The sequence below is a fragment of the Diabrotica undecimpunctata genome, chromosome 8 (genome assembly GCF_040954645.1).
Source record: "Diabrotica undecimpunctata isolate CICGRU chromosome 8, icDiaUnde3, whole genome shotgun sequence".
NCBI classification, from domain to species: Eukaryota; Metazoa; Arthropoda; class Insecta; order Coleoptera; family Chrysomelidae; genus Diabrotica; species Diabrotica undecimpunctata.
In genome coordinates this window covers 135115578-135141392 of record NC_092810.1, presented here as the reverse complement: position 1 = coordinate 135141392, position 25815 = coordinate 135115578, and the positions used below count along the sequence as shown (strand labels likewise).

At 34.2% G+C, this 25815-nt stretch overlaps 1 protein-coding gene across 1 annotated transcript in view; it reads right to left on the bottom strand.

The window, feature by feature from the left end:
* The window catches only part of rdgB (retinal degeneration B), a 148854-nt gene that overhangs the window by 48252 nt on the left and 74787 nt on the right, over positions 1 to 25815 (bottom strand). The window contains 9 exon segments of the mRNA XM_072541108.1: positions 7173 to 7301; positions 11837 to 12007; positions 14139 to 14324; positions 17377 to 17538; positions 17638 to 17801; positions 20407 to 20569; positions 20721 to 20909; positions 21056 to 21160; positions 22663 to 22814. Coding sequence (XP_072397209.1) covers positions 7173 to 7301; positions 11837 to 12007; positions 14139 to 14324; positions 17377 to 17538; positions 17638 to 17801; positions 20407 to 20569; positions 20721 to 20909; positions 21056 to 21160; positions 22663 to 22814 — 1421 coding nt within the window.

Sequence of the window (25815 nt, the reverse complement as noted above, 5' to 3'; positions counted from 1 at the left end):
TGGATTAGGTGGAGTAACCCGACATTTCACCAAAACTTGATAATCAAATTCATCAGAAACGAAACAAAGTTATCATTAGTACCATCTTCTTCTTCATGTGCCTATCCGTTACGAATGTTGGCAATTATCATGGCAATCTTTATCTTATCTGCAGTAGCGCGGAAAAGCTGCACAGATGTTGTATTGAACCAAATTCTAAGGTTCTTTAACCAAGATATTTTTTTTCTTCCTGGACCTAGTTTTCCAAATATTTTTCCTTGCAGGATGTCTTGAAGGAGAGCATATCTGGATTTATTTCGCATAATATGTCCGAAGAACTGTAACTTTCGAGATTTGATGTTGGTCAGTACTTCTCGATTCTTATTCATTCTTTTGAGGACCTCCTCATTTGTGACTCGGTCAGTCCACGGGATCTTAAGCATTCTCCGATATAGCCACATCTCAAATGCTTCCAGTTTTCTGCACATATCTTCGTTCAAGGTCAAGATTCAACACCATAAAAAAGGACAGAGAAGACGTAGCATCGCAGCATTCTTACCTTTGTATCAAGAGAGAGGTTGTGACTCTTGAAGAAGGCCCCCATCCGATTGAAGGTAGATCTAGCTTTTCCGATGCGTGCTCTAATCTCCTGGTTGTTGGTCCATTCTTCATTTATTATGGTGCCAAGGTAGTTGTAGTGCGTCACTCTTTCTACAGGGGATTGGTTGACGTAGAGTTGACCTTCTGTTATTCTTTTCTTGCTAATTATCATAAGCTTTGTCTTCTTAACGTTTATATTGAATCCATATTGTTGACTGTAATACGTGATTTTGTTCATAAGAACTTGTAGGTCTTCTAAGTTGTCTGCAAATACTATGGTGTCATCTGCATATCTGATGTTGTTTAGCCGGTAACCATTTAGTAGAATACCTTTTTCAGTTTCGTGCAAAGCTTAGTGCAAAGATTAGTACCATAAATATATATTATTTGAGGTACCAACTTACAGAAAAGTTTTGGAAACGTATAAATACAAAAGAACGTTATAAATATTGTAATATTGCAAAAGGAACATATTTATTTTAACAAAAGTACGAACTAGGAGAAGACATTGGACAAACGTAAGTCAATCATTAAAAGTGAAACTGGAACAAAACCATGAAATGGAGATATCCAGGAGTGGCTAGTATACCTGTTGAATACAACGCAAGTGGTGTTCGTGTGTATTAAGGTATAAAAATGCTTATTAAAAGCTTAAAACTTTTATTTTTAAAATATATTAAAAATTAAATATATTAAATATATTAAAATAAAAGTTTTAAGCTTTTAATAAGCATTTTTTTATACCTTAATACACACGAACACCACGTGCTTTGTAAGTCAATCATATTTCTCATACTGCTGCTTTTGCAACAGTCAAGAACAAAGAGTAGGAAGAATTACAACGAAGATCCCATGTACTGAGTAAACGAGAAGAATATGTAGGCATTATATTTAATACAAAATTTCCATCTTTATGTAACATGACTTAAAAACAATTCCATTAATTTATATGGAATTTATTTTTATGAGTTTTTAGTAAAACGATTTTAATTAACAATCATTTTTCATCTTGGAATTGATTATAATAGGTTAGTTTATTATCGATGGATCCATCTAAACTTTTATTGAGCCACATATTAAGGCTTATTTTATACTATACCTGAACCAGATATAACACAAGCATATTCACTAATAATGTGTAATCTAAATTTATATTAATTACATCAGCAATGTCAAAAAACATTAAATTTACTGTGCCACACGTGCAAAAACAATCATGAAAACTAACAAATCGCTACTTCGCTAATCGCTAAGCCGCAAAGAATGTGTAATTATAGCCGATGTACATACTGCAACTAAATTTTTAGATATAGAATATTTAGATATAGAACTACACATGCTGTTAAGGATAACTGTTCTACTTACTTCCTACCAAAAGCATCGACAAACAATGGTGTTATTGGAAATAGCTAAGTACAGGAAAATATGAATACACAATTAAAAATATATTACCAACTATCAGCTTAGAAAAAATATTTTTTAGTCCAGTCGGCAGATATTTGATCTCTAAAGACGAGACGAACAAGCTGAATTTTGCTGAGAATGTCAATTTTGAGACCCAAAAAGATGCAAAAAAGTTTGCCCCTTGAAGCGATTGGCGATTTTGAATGTCGGTTACGCGCGCGAAATCAATTTTTTAAATAAAATTTGTATCAGCGTGAAGGTAAAAATTCGATATCTTTTGATCAGAATGTCATATCGACAAAAATTAAAATGCGTTTTAAAGGTAAAGTGCAGTTTTCGTTTAAAATTTTTGTATTTTGTCGCTATTGAAGTCAGTTTCTATAAATATGTTCAATAAATAAACGTTCCGTGATTTTTGTCATTTTTGATGATTCTCAAGAAATTAATAAAATCTTTTACTTCCATTTACCGATCGCTAACTCTCTGCGATGGATTTTAGGGGGAAGCCCGAGGGTAAAAGAGGCAAACTTTTTTTTACATGTTTTTGAGGTCCCAAAATTGACATTCTCAGCTAAATTCAGCACGTTCTTAAGATTTTTATAGGTTCAGTGGAATTTTTGTCTGTGACGACTGGAGTATTTTTAGGCTTCTTAAAATAAAAACAAAGGAACTATTAGATAATGAATGGCGAAAGTAAAAATCCGAAAATTTCTATTGACAAAACCTAATAAAAACTATAAAGAGAGATATGGAGAAACTAAAAGTTGCATTCCACAACATATCTCCTCATCTAAGCTAAAGTCCTTGACGAATTGGTTTCTAATACTCATAAAGAGTATATCGATTCTCCATATCTCTCTTTACATCTTTTAACATCGTCTGTTTTGCCTTGCAATTCTTAGGAGGCACAGATTATAGCAAAAATCTGAATTTTAGTTTCGTCAATAGAAATCTTCGGATTTCGTTTCGTGATTTATTATCAGATATTGCTATAGCGTCCATACTGAAGCCAGTTTACTGAAGAGTTTTCAGCTAATCATCCTTCCACGCATACAGAAAGGTCCCCTGCTGCCGGACTAAATCGTCCTTAAATGTTTTCTTTCTTTTTTAGTTCGTGTATAAATCTCCAGTTTTCAAATATGAAAAAAAATTTTATCTACGATTATATATAGTAGACTCCCTTAAGTTCGGTCTCGGTTAGTTCGGTCTCCGCTTACTCCGGCCGGCACTCTGAGCATTAGTTACATACTTGGCGAGCGCCAGCCGCCTTGTTTCACTTGCGATTTTTACTGTTTATTAGACAGTATACTTGTTGTGTGTGTGGACAATAACTGTTTCGCGTCGTGCATTAAACTGTTTTAAAATGAGTGAAACGCCTAAACGTAACTATAAGTCAATGAAACAGAGACTACAAGCTTTGGAAAGATTGGACAAAAGAGAATCCGTGCAAAGTATTAGCAGAGATTTAAACGTAGGCAAAAGTACAATCAACGACTGGCGGCGCAATAGAAAAACTATTGAAGGCTTTTGTACACAGATTGAAACTGAAAAAGTTCTACAAAAGCGTTGCACACGGAGAAAAGCAAAACACGAATTAGTGGAAGATGCTCTGTTGTTGTGGTTAAGTGGACCAATCCTAAAAGAGAAGGCTATGATCTTGCACTCAAAGCTTCAACCAGAAGAGGCGTTCTCGGTTAGTGAGGGATGGCTCTCCGATGGAAAAAGAGACACGGGTCCATTTTATTGGAGTTTGTGGCGAGAAGCTGTCAGAAGACTCAACAGCGGCCAAAAATTTTTCTGAAAAAATTTTAAAAAATCATTGGTGCCCAAAACTTGAGTCCAAAGTAAATCTACAACATCGACGAAACTGGTTTAAATTTTAAACTTCTGCCCAAAAAAAAACCTTTGCCACCCCACAAGAAACATCTGCGATAGGATTTAAAGTCAGCAAAGCGAGGATAACGGTCGTCTTGTGTTCAAATGCCTCGGGGACCCACAAGATACCCCTATTTGTCATTAACACAGCAGCAAAACAGAGAGAGTTTAAGAACATAAACATGGAAACTCTACCAGTGTATTATCGGTCGCAGAAATCAGCATCGATGGACACATATTTGTTTAGGGAATGGTTTGTGTGCTAATTTGTTCCGAAAGTGAAAAATCATTTGATAAAATTAAATCTGCCCATCAAAGCTCTTCTACTGTTTGACAATGTGCCAACTCACCAGGAAGGTCTGATTATACTGCTGTTCCTGCCACCCAATGTAACCAGTCTTCAACAGCCAATAGACCAAGGGGTCATTGAGTGCTTCAATAGAAAATAAGCTGCTGAAAGCTGCTTTCTGAAGTTCTTTCCAAACTGGAGGCTGATGACAACTTACACCTCTTAAAAGTGCTGAAGTCAGTTAATATTAAGGATGTTGTGTACATGTCGGCCACGGCATACGACGAAATACCACCATCGACGTTAGTAAAGTCTAGGAAAAAACTTTGGCCAAATATAGAAGATAAAATTGACCAAGCAAACACACCAGCAGATGAGCCAAACAACATTCTTGTTAACGAACCTAATGACAATGCAGCTATATTGCACGACCTTCAGCAACTACTAAACTGTGGTCCCATTGTTGAAAAAGATGTTTTGGAGTGGATCAACTTTGAAAAGGAGATACACACCGAGGTTTTGAACGACGACGAAATCGCCGAGTTTGTCAATCGTCAAGAAAATGAGAAGGATAACGACACAGATGCTGCTGAGAATGAAGAGGAAGATGAAGAAAATAAAATGAGCCACGCTGAAGGCAAAGCAGCTTTGCAACTGACAGCTACCTAAGTCGAACAGCAAAAAGAAGAAACTCCCATCGATGTAATGATTATTAAAAAGTGGCGTGATCAAAAATCATTAGAAAAGAAAATTCAGAAAAAATTACTGACTTTTTTTAAGTGTTTAAGAAACCAAACCACCAACGTGCAATATTTTTAAATTTTATTAGGCCTAGAGTTCTGTAAGTATTGTTTTATAGTATTTTTGTAACGGTCTATCTTTTCATATGTGTTAAATGTATATCAGAGTATTCCTCTGTGTTGTCTTCTATTTAATGTACAAGTGTTTTGTTTTTGCTAGATCCATACAAACAATTAATGGACATTTGTTAGATAAGCATCGGTTAGTTCTGTCTAGGGTCCGGTCCCGAGATGTTAAACTTACGGGAGTCTACTGTAACAGTTAAAAAGTTATTATAATTGTTTGTAAGTTAAAAATAACAGTAACTTTTCAAAACAATTTTTGGTTAAAAAAAAAATGAATTTTTTTTACCTTTTTTTGCTGGGTATTAAAAGTAAAATCCTTCACCTTTCATATGGTACCCGAAGAATTACCGGAGTTTTATTATTTTGTCTTATCTTATTACAAAAAATGGCCTCTGAGATAAACAATATTTGTCTCATATTGCGATGTCCTAAGAAAATCTTATTTCCTGGAGTACAACACATTTATATTTATTGATTGCAAAGACTGATGTTTTTTTGTACATACTTTAATGTGTTTTTTGTGAAGTCTAATGTGCTGTCTTTTATGTCTTTTCTCAAGTTTCCTAACTTTAAAAAAAATTGTGTTTTTTCCACCAATGGGATTCATCTCTTGTAGTGGTTTCTTTATAAACTTGATCATAGCTCTGAGGATGGCTTTGTAAGCCGACAGCACACAGCTGGGAATTGAAAATTATTTACACACTTCAAAAACACTTTTCTTTTCCATTCTTTCATTTATATTTATGGCAAATAAGGCTTTTCCAAGGACATTCTTGAAGCCAAAATGTGTCTTGTTCTAGTCTAGTTGTAGTTGATAGATTCTGTTGAATGCAATGAAAGTAGACTTCAACCATTCTTTAGAAATAGTTCCTGCATTGTATATAGAGATATAAAAACCTACTAGCACCTATATAATATTCCTCGTTGACCAGTTTATTATTTCCGCCAGTATTTGATCAGGCCCGTGAGCTTATTTCCGTTTGTTTATTAACAAAACATTATATTATAATACTTCTTCTTTAGTAATATTTCGACCGCTATCAATAGTCCCATAGGCTTATCGATCTATATGACTGGTATTAGGTCTGATACTTTACCTACCTTAGGCAAGTATATGACTTTAACCTTTTGCCATATTTCCGGTACGACCCTCCATACTAAACTGGCTTTGAGGAACTTGAATAGGTGTGGTATCAATACCTGTAATGCCATATATAACAGTATATTGGATATATGCCATCTGTCCCTGGAGACATATATGGCCGGAACTTAGTTATAGCCCATCTAATTCTGTTTGATCTTGTAATTTCTGTGGCTATTTTCCAATCTGTAGACCTTGGTCTAGTCAGCCTTTGGTCTATGTTGGATTGCCTATCTGCATCATCCAGAATTGTTGAGCCCGGAAAGCGCGTGTTTATCAGTTCTCTTTCCTCTTTGGTGTCCGTAAATTTGTCTAAGATAAGTTGATTCGATTACATGAAATCAACTTGAGAATATCCGTCCGAAAAATCATAGCATGTGATTAGTCTTTAAAAAGACAACCATATGCCATGATGACAGTAATATTCTAATGTTAGTGATTCCATAGTAAATCATAAGGAAAAAAAACCTGATAATACTATCCCGACATGGTAAGTATGTGGTCTTACTCTTACTAATTTACTCTCAACAAACACCAAACTCTGATTTTATATGTATGTTATTTAAAAACATAACTATCTTAAAATAAAGTCGTCATAGGAACGCAACTCAATAATATTGGCAATATTATTCTAAAGTCGCCTACTTTAAAATGATTATTAAATTGTTTAAAACGATTTCTGAAGTGAAAATTAACACGTAGATAAATTTATTTTAAACTTAAATTGTGGCTCATTCCCAATAAAAATAGTAATTGCTCTAAGACGCCACAAGAAAATGGCTTGAGAACAATATTAAAAAGATAATAGAATTAATTCCTTTAAAATCGGATTATTAGTATTGGTAGTAAATTTAGAATTAAAATTTAGTACAGGAATTGATATGAACGTATTTAAATTAAACAATCAATAGTTCGTTAAAATTCACACTATATATTCAGTTATATTTAAATCTTGGTGAAGTTTCCATTCTTAGCAATTTCCAACAAAACTCACAACCAACACCTAAATTGTACTTACAAGCACTAATAGCTTGGAGAGGAATGTTATCAATTAGTCCGGACACAGTACTTTGAATAGAGACTTCCGACAAACGCCGAGGTTGCATATTATCGCTAAATATTTGTGGGTTAGACTGAAGAATTTCCACTACAATAGCGGAAGAAATGAACTTATTAAAATAGTTAGCCAATACTAAATAAATAATTATCCGGACTGATTTTCAAAATTCGACTTATAGTTGATATTTTTCATTTTAAAAACAATTTGTATTTTAAAAAACTACCATTTCTATATAACGTGACTTTTTTGTAGTCAAAAAGAATTTAAACATAAAAATTCTTAGGTTAAATGTTCGTTCATTTAAGCCCTACTTAAATGAACGAATGAAAAAAACGAACGAATGAAAAAAATTGTTTGTGTTCCGACGAACTTTTCAGATCTGTTTGTCGTGGAGGGATCAGTGCACATTCTGTGTACAGTTTTATTTAATGTATTCTTAAATCTCTTTCAACTTGGTCCTGCGATTGTATCTTCGATCTCCCTTTTGGTCTTTCAACTTCTGGTGTCCATTCCGTAAATCTTCTTTGAGCTGCGGTTTTTTCTTTCCTGAATATATGTCCGTACCATATAATCCTCTATGCTTTGGTTATTCTTACAATGTTTTCTCTCTTCCGTATTATATCCTTTATCAAAATGGTCTTAGGTCGCATAATCATTCTAACAATTTTTCTTTCGAAGATCTTAAACATTTCTTCTCCTTTATGACAAGGCTTGTAGTTTATGTTGCTTACGTTACTGTAGGTGTTACTGTTGTTTTATGTATTCTCAGTTTGATGTTTTACTTAATTTTTTATTTTCTAATATCTTTTTATTTGCATATGTAGTGCTTTATAACCTTGCAGTATTTTTTGCCGCACTTGCGTTCTTTAGTTACTTCTGTTCAGTACTATCCAAAGGAATTCAATTATTTATTTTTTTTTATTTTTTTTTCTTTTAATTTTTCTCCTATTATGTTGAATATTCTCTTCAGTTGTTCTTTGTCCCTTGCCACTATCACTAAGTCGTCTACGTACGCTACTATTTGTGTGCGAAATATGAGGATTTCAAATGTGATGCTTGCAATATTGCCAGATTTACCACTCTTCTAATATTAGTAGCCACTTTGGTTTTTAAATACTAGTTCAACCGTATACAATACTTTTGATTTTATGTAGTCAGGAACATCTTAAAAAGATAAAACAAATTCCTAGAAATGCCTAATTGTCTCAATAAATTTTTTGTATCAAACTATGTCCAACTAAATTTGAACATAATAATGAAAAGTTTATTATATTGCTAAAGTAATGTCTACCTACTCAAGTGTTCAAAGTGTCCTCCGATGTTAATTTGACAGTATACTAAACGATGGAAGAATACTTCTATTACATTTCCCATGTTTCTCAAGAATTTATTTTATTTTCCTTCGCCTTGTGGATAGGAGAACGGCTTTGGTGGCTACTTCACTATAGTTCTTTTTTCATCACTATAGTCCTTCATACTTACAACAGGAATTCACTCTTTTTTGTTAAAAACCATATTTATTGTAGAGCTTTTAAAAACACATAAAACAACTGTCAGCTTTAGTTACTAATTCAATTTCTTTCACAAAACTTCTCAATAAACGTGAACTATTGGCAGTTTTATGAATTAATGTCAAAATCACAGCATTCTATATTTACTGAATTACTTTAAAACTATTTGGCAATGAGAAAACTTCGATATTTTCAAACCCAATGCTAAAACAATCGATTATCGCTGCGATAGTTTCAGGCTTCTTATATTATTCAAACGAGATTTGTGTGATTTCAATGTGACTGCACAGGGCAGTGCTATTTGAAGGTCGACACTTCATCGGTTTGGATGGTTTCCAATGTTGGTGAGTCAGATTGTTCTGGTGACAATGATTTTGTTGAAATAGAAACTACATTTGAATGCGACAGAGGTAGTTGAATATATCTTCTGTTCATAGCTTTTGCGTATAGGTTCTGTTCATATAGTCTGTATAAATCTTACACGCATTACATTTAGCTGGATCATGTTCACTTTTACTCCATTTGTGTAGATAGAAAAGGCATATTGTACAAGCAACAGATGGCGTAAAAGGCAGATCAGTAAAAACATTTTGTAAGAAATAGTTTTGATACAAATCATCAGCTCAGCCCTTATTTTGCGACGAGTGGCCTTTTTACAAATGGTTCGTATATATAACAACAAGGATTTAATTTGGTATATTCATCCACTTTTCTCTGTCTTTGATATATTTTTTATATATAAGTACCTAGCTACTTATTTGTGAACTAACTGACTCTCGGTGTATATAACGCATTTATTTACCCCTCTGACTAAGTATAGAAACTTCTACGTTCTCGAAAGTTCCATATATGGCAGATTTTTTTAGATATTTTTTTTGAATTTCGACATTTTTCAGAAGATTCTGAGCCTAAAAATTTTAAATGGAAATTACTCGAAACGCTCGCAATCTAACTTTTAAAAACGCATCACTAGTGTACAAATGTTAGTACGCCTAGAGATAGGGAAATCAATATGTTAGACAGTGTGTAAAGGCGGTCTCAAACGACTCGTGTACTTGGCAAGTACATAATTATTTTTGTACTTTGAAAGTATACGAGCTTTTCGATTGCCATGGCAAGCAGTGCGCTCACACGACGTGTACAATTGACAAGTACACGAGCGGGAACAGATTCCAAGTATACACAAGTATTCTTAAAAACCTTGACAACTGAATCAGTGGAGTAACAGTCAATATGGATAGAGGTCGTCCGGAAAATCTCGTTGTTGTTTCCGCAGCTTTTGTTGTGATGAGTTCTGCTTATTTAATTAAATTTAAAAAAAGAGAAGAAGATGGTGGATGGTATCATTAAATACAAGTCGAAACAGGTAATAACCTGTATTTAAAATTCACTAACACAGAATTGTAGATGCAGAAACTGAAAAAAAATATATAAATCTTTTTTGTAGATACAGCGCCACCCATATGTTGCAGGATCTCAAACGAGAACCTTTAGGCCAAGTGGCCATTAGCGAATTTTTTTCTTCAGTTTCTTTATAGTGCACTGGATTATATATATATATATATATATATATATATATATATATATATATATAATGTTATCTTATATTCTTTTCCAGGCATCATTACTGCATTACAATTTTTACGTTCTTGATGTTTGGTCATCCAAATGAACGGCTCAATTTTATAAAAATCAAGAAACTGCAACACAACGTCATTAGACTACTCCATGCCAATTAAAAAACACACACAAATAAAACTTCTGTAAGTTCAGTCTTTGAAAATTAAGTGAATAGTGGCGGTAACTGCCAATTATTTATACATTTCGTGTGAGCGAAGTATAGACAAGTATATACTTCGCAAGTGTACGAATAATCGTGATCCCTTTGACTCTGGTCATTTTTACCGACAACAGCTGGAAAACCAACGAGTGGCAACGAGTGACAAATAATTGTAGGAGTAACCCACCCACAAAACATGGCAAGTATACGCAAGTGACGATTATTCGCCGAGTACACGGGTCGTTTGAGTCCGGCTTAAGAGTAAAAACCGTTATTCTTACGTATACGGTTTTGTTAGAGTAGGACGGCGGCGGAAATAAGTGAAAAATTAAACATCTATTTCCAGTAACATCATTGGACGTGTATGCTTCGAACAAAGTATATATTAAACTTACTTAAACCACACGCAGCATAAAGACGAAAAAATAATGAATCTAAAGAAGAAGAATTATTTTTTCTACGCAACTGCAATATATTCGTTAAATCCTATCATGTGACACGTCGTACGTCTCAGTACGTTAAGCCGTTTAGGCAGTATAAGCTTAAGACCCCTTTAACATGTTTCCATATTTGTTTTCCTATGTTTTCCCATTCTATTCATAAAATCCTATAACATGACACTTCCCACGTCACGATCGGACCAATAGGAGCGAAGATCTTTTGATTTTTCACTTATTTCCGCCTTTGTCTCACTCTAAAAATACCGTAAACGTCGCAATCACGTTTCTCAGTCTTACACACGTAACAAATCAACCAACAATTGTCGACCCATCTCTCTCTCTCTCTCTCTCTCTCTCTCTCTCTCTCTCCATATATCTATAGTCATACTAAGATTGCTACATTATTACTAGCACCATTGGACTCAGCATCCTCGAATTAGGTGTACCCACCAGGTCCGCTGTATGTGACAAAAAAACTTTTTGCGATTCAAGCCTAGTGAATTATTCACTTGATTAGTTAAATCAATTCGAATTTTCATTGCCATTTTGAGATATATTGCCAGTAAACTCAGGAAAAAATGTCGGAAATATCTATATCAAATAAAGCATAACTAATTCAATATTATTTTAAAAAAATTTGAAGCCCATACAAACTATTGCTCAAACTAACTGGAAGAATAACAGCTTTGTCAACTAAAATACAAATAACAGTACCCATAATTATAAAATATGATTAAAACAAGAATGTTGTATATAAAGCCGATATAATTGAAAATCAGTCCAGCTAAACCATTCCACAATACTACTAAACGATGAAGTTATGACATTACCGTTAAAAATAAAGGAAGATAATGATATTACTATAAACATAAACAAAGCACTTAAACTTACCTAAATGATAAGGCTGTCCATTTCCCAATGGATATTTCGCATATCGTGAAATATTCACAGGAGGAAGTATTGAAAACCGGGCAGACAAAAGAGGTTCAAGTCTGGCGGCCACGGGATCAGTTGGATGGAACAAATTATATACTTGAAGACATGTTGGACGGGTTATATTGTCTAAAAAATATTTAAAAGTATTATTTTTATAAACATAAATTGTTTCTATCGCGCAAATCATCTTTATTAACAACTAATTTATAGAACCAAATGTATAATCCAATAGAACGTGAAAAATTTTTACAAAAGTTTTATATGATCATCATTATAGCATCAAATTCGAAAAATTAAATATATAGAGTGAGTTTTATGTATGGAACGCCTCAATTATCTCGGATTAGTGGTCTCCTTTTTAGTTTGAGAGCTCTAGCTTTGCCTTCTTTTACGAATTATCAAAATACACTCGCGATCATAAAATCCGGGTCACCTTGAAAATTTCAAGTTTCTTGAATATTTTTGCATCTGGTGCAGTAATAACCTTTTTTTTAGGCTAATGTATTTTGTATTTGTCATCAATGTTTGTTTCGAAAGAAAAAAAAAACGGTTTTTTATTGGTTTTATAAAAAAAGCAGAAAACAAACCAAATTGTTAAAACAGACATACGAAAGAAAAGATAAAAAATACAGAACGTGGTAAAACATCGGTGGAATTTCAATGACTAATATCGTGTATTGCCTCCCCTTGCTCTAATAACCTCTTGCAGACAACGGGGCATATTCTCAATTGTTCTCCGGATTACATGTTGTGGTATGTTATTCCACTCTCTCACTAACAGATCCTTAAGCTCCTGTGCGTTGTTAGGAGGAGGTATATGGGTTTGAATACGTTTTTTCAAATCGTCCCAGATATGTTTGATGGGATTCAGATCTGGAGATCTAGCTAGCCAGGGTAACCTCGTAATTCCAACCTTGTCCAAGTATTGCATACTGATCCTGGCAACCTGCGGTCGCACGTTGTCCTGCATAAAAACTGCGTCTTCTCCAAGCCCTGTCATGGTGGGCATAACATGTTCTTCCAGAATCTCCGTAATGTACCTTCGTGCAGTTAAGGACCCATTTTCGATTAAGGGTAATTCTGTGCGGAAGTCGAAAGATACACCTCCCCAAGCCATGACTGAGCCTCCACCAAATGGCATTCTTGGAGCAATGCAAGCTTTGGTTCTCCTCCAAACTCTCACACGTCCATTGGATCCAGTTAGGCTGAAACGGGATTCATCTGAGAATAACACTTTGCTCCAATCATTAATTCCCCAATGCGCGTATTGTCGAGCAAAAGCTAGTCGTGCAACTCGATGCGCACGGCCAAGTGGCGGTCCTGTAGTCATTACCCAAGAAGATAGTCCAGAAGAACGAAGTCTTCTCCTGACTGTTGCAACGCTAACATTGCAATTTCGTACTTCCTGTAGGCAATTTCGCTGCATAACCGCAGTTGAGGTCCGGTTTCGTAAAGCCTGAAACACAAGGAAACGGTCATCTCGTGCCGTGGTCGTTCTTCTTCGTCCAGAGCCAGGTCGTCTGGTTAGCAAACTCGTCTTCTGAAAGCGTTGAAGCACTCGTTGAACCGTAGAAAGGCTTACGCCAACAGTTCTTGCGACTTGCCGTTGAGTGTGACCATCTTCCACAAACGCAACAATGCGTGCTGTTTTAACAACAGTCAAGGCATTTTTGGCAAAAAATAAACAATAATAAACACTAATAATGACACTAATAAACACTAATGGTGGCAATAATAAACGTTTGTTTGTTGCATTTGAACAGAAAGTCGAAGCACAAATGAGACATTTAAAACAAGCGGCAGTTACAGGCACCGTTCATTTTGGGAAGTGTATAGTTTTCCGCGAAATCGGCATTATTGGATTTCTTTATTACAAAGGAAACCGCTAAGCCGACAACAATTCTCAGAAACATGCATTAGTTTGTATTTGTGTTATTATTATTTACGATAAAGCTCGTTAAAAATGAAATAACGGCGATTTTCAAGGTGACCCGGATTTTATGATCGCGAGTGTATATACAGACAAAATGTAAATTGACAACACATAACGATCATTTCTTAATGATAAAGTTATTACAACTTATAGTAACAACAACAACAACAGTATTAAGTTATCACTTCTTAGGCGTTTCTTTTTGAATGTATTTCATCATTTTTACGATGCCAAAATAGCGTTTATGAAATCACGCCGTTTGTGGCAATATAATACACATTAATGTTACAATATAGCCAAAATATATCAAAGGAAAAAACTTACTGGTTTTATCATCTTGCGAGGAAATTTTTCTGTAAGCCAAAACTAAAGCGAGGGGACTGCCGAACATAAAAAAATCGGATACTTCAAAATCTAGCTTTATGTGACTTTGATCGCTGGTTGAAGACGATCTCCTTCTTGGTGATGGGGCAGTCAGGTGGCCAGTTTCATTTATATGTACATCATCTACTGTAAACATTAAAATATATTTGTTAGACATTATAAATATAAACTAAAATGTGAGGTTTAAATAGCGAAATATTTAAATACAATGCGTACTGAATACACGTCTACTCGAGAGCAGTGGTTGAGGTAAAATAATTTTTGTGAGGGACTCTGAATGCGAAGGTAGTTTCTAATGGGTAAATGAAAATTATGAAATATGCGACTAGTGTAAGGACAGTGTAAGAAGATATGATTTTTTTCTAGACCTATTTGAAAAGTTATTGGTGTTTTACTCTGCTAATTTCTTCTTCTTCTTTCTATGCCGTCCCCATTAACGGAGGTTGGCGACCACATTTTTAAAAGCTTCTCTGTCTTTTGCAACGTGGAATAATTCGTCTACAGTCATGTTTGTCTAGTCTCGAATATTTCGCAGCCATGACTTCCTCTTTTCTTCGCTAATTTCTTAGAAATAATAATTGGAAAATTCAACATTGATTTCAAAAAAACTTCTAATGAACTAAACAGTTTCCGTGAACTAATTTCTACTTTTGGCTTAACCATAAATATTCTCGAGTCGATAGCATCAAGAAAGATATCGACATCATGGACTTAGCTCTCGCACAAGAAACAGATCCAGAACCAAAAACGTACTTCAGAGAGAAAATATCGTTGCAATTAAAGAAAATACAGTTTCCTGAACAAAACGTTAGTTTGTACTGTGACGTAGCAACATCTACAGCCAGACCATTTGTACCGAAACCACTCCGAATGGCAATTTTTAGCACCATGCATAATCTAGCACATCCTGGAATCAACAGTTCTGTGAAGATGATCACACAGCGATATGTTTGGTCTTCAATCAAATCAGATGTGAGAAAATGGACTCGAAGACATCTACACAACCACGGAACACATATAACAAGTAAATACATCCTGATATTAAAACAGTCGTTAAATAATGTTGACTGGACTTCAGTTGTTTCTCTCAAAACAGCAACAAAATTAGCTCAATTTATTACCGAAATGCATGTAAAGTTAACTGAAATTAATTTTCCAATAAAAAATCACGAACTCATTTCTTTGTTTGATCATGAATAGTAATGCGAGAGAATCTTTCCAAAGTCAAGATAATTGCTGATGTTACCAATGAATATATAATATAGTGAGTATAAAAAGTTTAAAGAAGCACTATAAATCAATATTATCATTAAAAAACTGGCTTATGAGAATTTCTTTTATAATTCAGAAAATATATCTCGTGATAGTTGGAAAATTATAAATTATCACAGAAATAAATTTCAAACTAAAAAAGGGTGTACAAGCTCGATTACATCAAACGATTTCAATAATTACTTTACTTCAGTAGCTAAACATATTAGAAGTTCTTTTAATTCCACAAATGAAAATATAGCCATAGATTTTTTGAAAGATGTACAACTCTCCTTGCGACTCTTTATTTTTATTACCTGTTAGTGATACTGAAATCAGGAATGTTTTGCATATATTGAAAAATTCACACTGCACGGATTTTTATTTCTTAAACAAAAAAATAATTGTGGGAACAATCGATATAATTATTGACAAATTAATTATACTTTATAATAATTGTATTACTGAAGAGGTTTTTCCAGATGAATTAAAAGTAACAAAAGTGCTACCAGTGTTCAAAAAGGGAGTTTTAGATGAAATTGGAAATTATCGTCCCATCTCAATAATTTCCATTTTCGGCAAAATTTTTGATATTAACATGCAATCAATATGGCTTTAGAAAAAAGTGTAGCACTACACTAGCTATACAAAAAATTGTGAGATATATAGTTGATGACTTGGAGGAAGGTAATTTTGTGTCTTTGACATTGTGTGACTTATCCAAAGCTTTTGACTGTGTTTTGCATGAATTACTGTTGGAAAAAATGCATAAATACGGTATTAGGGAAACACTCTTAATCTATTTAGATCATACTTAACAAATAGAAAACAACCAGCAGTTCTTCTTAATAACAGCTATTGTGAGTTTAGCACTGTCGAATATGGGGTTCCCCAAGGTTCGATATTAGGACCCACTTAGTTTGTTATTTATCTGAACGATTTATTTCACTATACTTTTTCTATAAAATGTGTTTGCTTCGCAGATGATACAACTCTCATTGATACTGATATTATTCGGCATAATTAAAAAATTAAAATAGATAGTGATACCCAGAAAACTAAAAACTGGTTTTTACATTATGGGTTGAAGCTAAATGAAGAGAAAAATCAGAATTTGATTTTTAGTTCCGATTGGAAGTATATATCAAGAAATAGTGTAAAACTATTAGGAATCTTTCTAGATGATAATTTGGATTGGAGTGCTCATACAGATTACTTGATTTCTAGACTTGCTACAAGTATAATTCTTAATACGCAACTTAGTTTATATAATTCCTAAAAGTACCCTTAGAATGTGCTACTTTGCACTATTCCATAGCCATCTACAGTACGGAATAACTGTTTGGGGCAATTCATGCTATCGGAATACAACGTTTTAGGTTGACAAAGAGCATAAAAAATTCGACTGATGTTGGTTTGTATAACTTTTTGCAGATGAAGTAAAAAGTCTTCACTTATTATCGTTTAAGCTTAAAATCAAATCACACTTTTTGAAACATTGTTTCTATTCAAAAACGGAGTACCTAAGTACAGCTTTTACACAATATGTAGTACTAGTTTGGTCAGGGTATTTGCCTATTATGACGATATTTCATGTTTTTATATTTTTATTTAGTGTGGTTGTCGTTTCTTAAATTGTTAATATTAAATATCTGTTTGTAATGTTTAAATTCGCAAAAGTTTTATATGTATGTATGTAAAAAGTGTCACTATTTCTTTGACTTGTCAAAAACAAAACTATTTTTGTATATTGACTAAATAAATTCTATTCTATACTATGGAAGTGTGAGTGATAAATCGATAAATGATAATAATAAATAAAAAGTAAAAAGTATTTGTTTGTAAAGTAAATAAATTGTTAATGTTCATTTTTGGTTGCGCATTAATTATCGCAATTATTAAACAAATATGTGTCGTCCATACTTACATTTTTGGAAATCGCTGTCAAGTATACTATTTTCGCTACCATGTCTTGAAACATACTTGGAAGTTCTACACAAGGAATCGTAAGCTAATATAGAACCTATCGAATCAGCTACGAAGCAAACTTGGCCAGAGAATCCTTGACCTTCTTCAGACTTAATAAATTCTAAAAAAAATGTATAATCTTACTATCCCAATTGAAAATAAAAAGAAGGTAAATTTAAATTTCTACTAATTTGCTTTGATCAAACACAAATGAACGTACCTAGGTATGCAGCGTTCGCTGCATTGATTGTCCTGGAAACAGCTTCTACATATTCTGACGTCGAAGAAGCCAAAATAGGCATAGCACCAATAGGAATAGAGTCGTGAGTTATTTGAGGAACGTCTGTACAAGATGGCGACACATCAAAACTGTAAGGGCTGAGGCTAAAATAAAAGTAAAAAATGAAATAAATTATAAGATTATAGTAAATATTTCAATTTTATCACAGAAGAATTCTTAGCTTGTAAATATTTTTTCCTATTCAACAATTCGTTGCTTTCCAGACAAAGGGACATACCAATCAATCTGTGTTTTAGATGGTCTAAATCAGCCATACTCACTACGCGGCCCTCAGACTGCTAGGTAGTAAAACAAAATTTGCGAGTTATATGTAATATAATTATGTTTCTATTAATGTATCTAATCAGATTACAGTAGTGTAGAGCGGCGCCATGCATTGTACCGCATTTCGCATTAGTCATCTTTGCCCCCACCACAGTGGCACTGGAAATTTTAGCAAAAAATATGAAGCCGTTTTCTGATGCAGAAATTGTAATAGAATGTGTTGTCACAGTTTGCAAAACTTTGTTCTCAAAATTTGCTAATAATGAACAAATATTAGACGAAGTTTCGAAACTTCAGCTGTCTGATTCAACGTGCATGAGACGGTTACAGAACTTAGCAGCAAATATTGCCCTTAATCTTACCGATGAACTGCAGAAAAGTAAATATTTTAGTCTTGCGCTCGACTCGTCCACTGACATAACGGCAATTTTTTAACTGCTATTGTTCGTAAAGTATGTATCGAAGGATTGTGTTCTTAAAGAAGATTCTTTGGGCATGATTCCTATGACTGTACAAACTCGAGGTATTGATTATTTGAACACAATAGTAAATTTTTTTAACGAGCATAGAATTGATTTGAAAATTTTTTTTTCTGTGTGTACAGATGGTTGCCGATCAATGTTGCGGCGAAATATAGGGTTTGTTCAGCTGTTGAAAAAACACTTGGGAAATGATAATTTACTGAGTTTCCATTGTATCATTCATCAAGAAAGCTTAGCTGCTAAATTTGGTGAAAATTTCAGCTGTTTTATGAAAACACTTGTAAAGATTGTGAATGTCATAAGATCAAATGAACTAAACCACAGAGAGTTTTAAGAATTTTTGAAAGTACTTATGTCGCAATATGGGGACATTCTTTACCACACAGAAGTGAGATGGCTGAGTAAGGGTAAAGTTTTGGAACGTTTCTTCAGCATTCGACATGAGATTACTCTGTTTTTGGCTACAAAGAATAAAGAGTATCCCGATATTCATAATTTTAGTTGGTGGCTTAAAGTAGCGTTTCTTACGAATACAATGATCATTATGAATGAAACATTGACCAAATTGCAAGAACATTGTAATGATGAGTATTGTGTTTTCACTTGAGCAGAAGCTGAATATGTATATTGAAGAATTGTCAAATGAAGATGATTCCAGCTTTCCTTCCGTTAAAGCACTGTTTGATGAAAATCCAGATGAAAGTCAATAGATTTCTGACCTACTGAAGCTGTTAGCAGACCTAAAGGATGAAATGTCTGAGGTTTAGTGACTTCAGGAAGTTCCAAGAACCATTTCGCTTGGTGGAAAATCCATGGGCAATAACAACAGCAAATGTAGCTCATCTTTCTATTTTTGGATACGAAGCTAGGGATTTGAAAAATGAGTTAATTGATCTTCAGAATGATATAGAGCTCAAAAGTATTTTTGAAGAAAAGAAGAAGGAAAAAGCTTAAGCTTTTTCTAAGCTTAATTTAATTGACTGTGCTCAGAAAATTTTGTGTATTTTTGCATCTTCATACGTCTGTGAATCTACATTCAGTAAGCTGAAGTTCATAAAAAACAAGTACAGATCTGGGCTAACTAGTGAGAACGTTGAAAACATTTTGAGAATTTCAGTTTCTTCCCAACCTGCTAACATAGACGCCATTCTAGAGAGCTGTGAAGGATTTCGCCCGTCGACTTCAAAGAATTAACAAATTCAGGACTTGACATTACTGGAGTCAAGTAAAAGACATTTTCCTACTTTTTACATGCAAAACAGTCCATATAATTTATAATTATATTCTTTTTACGTAACTTGTAATAAACTTATGTTATAGTCATATAGTTTTAAAGTTATTTCATACCACCACTTATACTTGCGGCCCTGAGAAAAATTCCATTCAAACTATTAGGCTTTCAAAGAAATCCTAGTGAGGATCCCTGGTAATGCTCCTTATATTTTACCGCTAAGAAGATATAGAGTTAAATTTTTTTTGGCATATTAAATTTGAGGTGTTTCATGTCTGACAAACGGTCATATCTAAGATACGACTGTTCGGTATCCTTTGATAATTCCATCTAGGTGTGGCAGTGGACAGGTGAATTCTAAACCACGCCCATTGACGTCACCTAGAGCCGTCTTTTGACGCCTGTCAAAAGATGGCTGTTGACTGTCAACATCATGGCATGTAAGCTGGTATGGGGTGTCACGGGATAGGATTTTACGATAAAAATTAAGATACGGCTTCATTACAACTGTTTCAATGTGAAAAAGTATTTTAAACCAAACAACTAACATTTTAATGTATATAAACAAACTTAACCAAGAAATGATATGAGGATAAATTAAAATGGACCAAGTGATAAAGTTGTTTGTTTTTTTTTACTTGCAAAGTACTTATTAAATGATCATTTGGTAAATTTACTTTTATATATTTGTATTGTACCACTATTACTTACCTGGATAATATTCCCAAGCCTTCGGTGCAAATGGAAGGGCAAGACACTAGCCTTATGGCAATATGGCCTATTAAGGAAGGATAATGTTGACGCATTACCGATTCAAACGCGCCTTTGAGGGTAGTGATATCTGATTTCTTTGCCGCTAAATCGACATTGGCATCTAAAAAATTTAAAAAATAGAATCGACAAATATAAACAAGAAGAATATCAAGTAGAGTATCAAATAGAGTAATTTAACTAATATTTTATATTCAAGAATATTTTGAAGCTAAAATTTACATTCAAGTTATCCTATAGTTGATTTTACTTACCTAAAACACTACCAGCATGGAGGACTAAAATTAATACTGTTGTGTTACAAGGATTATTTGGCGAAGCAGATGGTGACTCAGGACAAGGAACTTCCAGAGAATTAATTTTCCCCCTTAACATTGCTCTTCTGTTACCTCTCTCACTAGCTACCCTCTGAAGATAAGTTGGTGAGAATATGCTATCATCTGCTGTAACAAAATAGAAATATTACAAAAAAGTTGATCTGGTTGCGAGGCAAAGCATCTATTCATATCACCATTTATTAATCATAATTAAATATAAAACTATTAAAATCAATATAAAGAGAAAATTATGAGAGTAGTATATAGTTTACCTTGGTTATCTGCAATGGCATTTGTAGGTGAAGATGTATCTTGATCTTCTTCAGTTAAAAGTTCCAAAGAACTCCATTTGGCCAATGATGACGATTCCACCATATCTAATAATACGTAAAAGTATTGAAAAAATACATGTAACTTAAAGCGATATTAAAAACGTTTTTATTTTTTTGTTGTGTTTGTTATTACCAGGAAAAGGTTTGTGTGAAAGATAATTTTCAAAAAAATTGCACGGAAAGACCTTAAATAGTTTTTCTGTCATTTTAAATCGCCATATATTATATATGGCGCCATACTATGACTAACAAAGGAAGCTATGATTAACAAAATAAATTTCAGTATTGATAGATTGATATATCAACACAGCTGAATATTTCATTATATCTACGTAGGCAGTCCGATAAGTACTTAGCCTCACCGCCCGATGGCGCCACTATCTCAAGAGAAATCTACCATCATGTAATAAATTTCAGCCGAATCGGGCTCGTATTTTTGTTTTGACTGCGTGTGAAAGCGGGCGTGTCCGCGGATTTTAGAAAAATTGAAAAAAGAGCAATATTGGTCGGAGATTCGATTCTTGTTTTTGGAAGGGAAATCGTACAGCGAAATCAAAGAGCACTTGGATGCTGTATACGGTGACTCTTCTTCTTCGATGGCAACCCTCAAAAATTGGTTTGAGTTTCAACGTGGTCGAACGTCGGTTTTTGATGAGCCAGGTCTCGGTGCACCGAAAATGGTTGCTAAGGAGGATAACGTGATAAAAATCCACGATATTGGCAGACCGCCGACAGAAGGTGTTCGATATAGCTGAGACAGTAGACATCTAAGTCCGCGTATGTCATATCCTTCATGAAATTTTGGGCATGAGAAACCTGTCAGCGCAGGCTTTGACGTAGTTTCGTAACCGTCGATGAAACATGGACCAATGGTACACACTAGAGACCAAAGAACAGTTGCAACAGCGGACGACACCCGGCCAATGTGCTCCGAAGTAGGCGAAGAGTGTCCTATGGCAGTAAAGGCGATGGCCGCCATTTTCTGGGATTCACAAGTGGTGATCTACATCGACTATCTGGAGAAGAGAAAATGGTCACATGTCTCTACTGCGCCGAACTATTGGACCGATTCGACGCCGAATTGCAGAAAAAGTGAGCCCCATTGGCGAAAAAAAAAATTCTCTTCTACCATGACAACGCATCTGCTCATACCTCCGCCATCGCCGTGGCGAAATTGGTTGAATTGGGCTACGAACTATTAGCCCATCCACCGTATTTTCCAGATTTGGCCCCGTGCGACTTCATTTTGTTTCCGAACTTGAAAAAGGGAGTCGCCGGGTAGAAATTTAAGTTGAATGAGGAAGTCATTGCAGTCACGAAAGCCTACTTTGCAGAACCCGAGAAAACGTATTTTTCGGACGGGTTAAAGAAGATTGAGTATCGCTGGGTTAAGTGTAGCGAGCAAAAAGGATACTATGTTGAGAAATAAATCACCACTTTTCCAAAATTTTGGTTTTTCTTTTGTAAGTACTTATTGAACCGCTCGGTAGTATATTTCTTTATATATTTATTAGTCTTATAATGATCGAATATAAAAATACTCTTACCTTCACAGTCGAAGAATTCTTCATCTGAAGATGAGCCAGAATCCCTCCCCAAACTCTTTATTCGCCAGTTCGCAACTTGAAGATCAAAACTTTTTATCGACGAAGAACTTGGGGAGTGTAACGCTCGTGATTGTTGCCATTTATCGTCCCTCCTGTAAATATTGTTAACTTAATAATTACATCAAATAAAAATGCCCACTTATATTTATTGCAGATGACATAGATCTCGTTGGAGACTCCATCCTATCCACAAAAGACATCTTCAACAAGGTGGAAGGAGCAACAAGTGAAGTAGGGCTGAAGATTAATGAAGAGAAGACGAAATATATGTGTATAAATAGAACGACACGAAGAGACAGAATAGGACAAAATGTGACGGTTAACACCTTCAATTTCGAAAAAGTACAACGTTTTAAGTATCTGGGAGCCGTAATCTCAGCTGACAACGATGTTACTGAAGAAATAAAAGACAGAGTCCAATCTGAAAACCGCTGTCTATTCGCACTGGATAAGCTCATAAAATCAAAAAATCTTTCTTACAAGAAGTTTAAAGATCAAAATCTATAAATCCATCGTCAGACCTGTAATAACATACGGATGCGAAACGTGGACCATGACCAAAGCAAACGAAGAAAACCTCAGACGCTTTGAACGAAAAATACAAACCAGTATAAGATCAGAACCAATATCGAATTAAAAGCACTCTACAATGACGCCGATATTGTCCAAGAAATTAAATCACAGCGACTAAGATGGGCAGGCCACGTGCACAGACTGCATAACGAGAGACTTGTAAAACTGGTATGAGAGGAGATTCCCACAGGCAAAAGACCACTCGGACGTCCCAGAATGCGATGTAGAGATAACATCCAAGCAGATCTCCGGAAAATGAACATTCCATTTGACCCTAGGTTGATGGAAGACCGAACAAATTGGAAAAAAGTTGTACAGTCAGCCAAGACCCACCCAGGATTGTAGCTCTACGTGATGATGATGATGACTTATATTTATTATTTCCGATATAATTTTTATATTATGTTATTGCTGGAATGCCGTAGAGTGTTGATGTGTGTTACTGTATTGTATAAATGGAAGTAAATATAAAAATTTCCTGAATTTTGGATTTCTTGATTTTGATTGTTTTTGGGATGCTTTTTAGCACGATAATATAAGGAAAATATATTCCAAATGTGTGTGTGGTATAAAACATAAAGATGATAGTTCTGTAGATTCACGAGAGAAAGAGAACCGAATTATATAACAAAATTTAATGTAAAATCCCTGGAAAACAAGAGCAGTACAATCCTCTACCAAAGACGAATGGAAATAAAGATATTCCCGAACTGCATAACAGAAATTGATGAATCCTTGGCAAAACTAAAAGCTTATATTAAAAATATATCCGCAGAGGCAATAGGACAAAGATCAATCAACACAAAGAGAGCAAAAAACAATAAACCATGTTTTACACATTAAGTCAAGATAGCAGCTAAAAAAAACCGAGATGCCTACATAAGATACATGGGCAAAAAAACACGGAGACATATGAAATTTACAAAGAAGTTAAAAACAGAGTGAACTAGATAAACGAGATAAAACTGAAATAAATAAACTAAAGCAAACATACTGGGAAAGATTCTCAGTAGAAATGGAGCGTGACATGTATTGAGGTCAAAAGAAGGTACGAAACACGCTAAGAGGAAGGAAGAAAGAAGAAAAAAATGAGGAAATACAAACAATAATTATACCTGAAACCTGGACAGAACATTTCAATAATCTGTACAATGACACCGATATATACAGCGAAGAACAAGACCCAAGTAACTAAAATATTGACGAATATATAAAGAATGACGGAAGTTTCAATAGTGACGAGGTACAGAGTAGCAATCAAGAAAATGAAGAACAGAAAATCGCCAGGAACTGATGGTTATTAGTGTTGTATCAATCGAGATTGATTCATTTGATCGATGAAAAATCGATTCATCGACCGCCGAGGGCGCCGATCGAACCAAAACAAAATCCCACATTCCCTCAGCCAATACCCTCATTACTTTCGGTAGTCGGTCGTTCCTCATTTGCGATGAAGACCGATCGGCAAAAGCGTTCGTTTGAATGATTGAAAAATTAAAATAATATTGAATTAAGAATTGGAATGGAATTGGAAAGTATTTTATCTGGCCCCAGCGTTTGCTTTCGCTTGTGTTGTTAATAGACAGTAGGTAGTTAAAATCATAAAATATCTATTTGCACGCCTTTTAAATAAAGTTAGAGCGAGACCAAACGTTTAAATGACAATAAATATTTATATTTGGATGCAGCGCATATTTCCATATAAATTTATAATAATTTTTGAGTTACACTATAGAACCTAAAAACAAAAAACATAATAAATTCTAGTTTCTCGAATAATTTCTTTAGAATCTGTATGAACTTAAATTTTTAAAATATATATTTAGATGATAAAAATAAACGTGATATTCCAATAATTTAGGTGAAGATAAATACACATATGAAATACCGTAATCAATGCTCTTGGTTTTCAGTCGATTCAGTTCAATCAATCGGTTACTCGCTATTTCTTTTAAACAGCTACGAAGAGTATTGAAATGAACGAACGATTGACACAACACTAGATGGTATCAATAACGACCTTATTATAGTTTATTTTTATGAACGAGAGAGTAATTAGCATAATTTTAACTGGTAGCTCCGACCACTCCATGGGCGTGCTCAAGATTAATTGAAAAATTACTTTGAATAATTGTAAAAAATAAATGAATTATTTAAGTGTTATAAAGTGTTATGTGTATGTAAACAAAAGTGACCTCTTTTATCACACACTATATTAGAACTGACTGGCCTACATTAAAAAGGGTTTTAAAAAATTCACATTTTTTTTAATTTTTAAAAATTACAAAAGAGAAAAACAGTTTTTAAAACCGTCTAAGGTATGTTAAATAGATGAATAAAAATATTAATAAAAAACTTACAGCTACTTGTTACAAATCCAAATCAGATTCAGAAGATGAACTTTCATAACCAAGATTTATAATAACTGGCTCGATCATTTTATCTACCACATTTCTCTTCTTTAATAACTCTGTAAATCGTAGATTTCCCAACACCAAGTGTACTGCTAACTAACTCAAC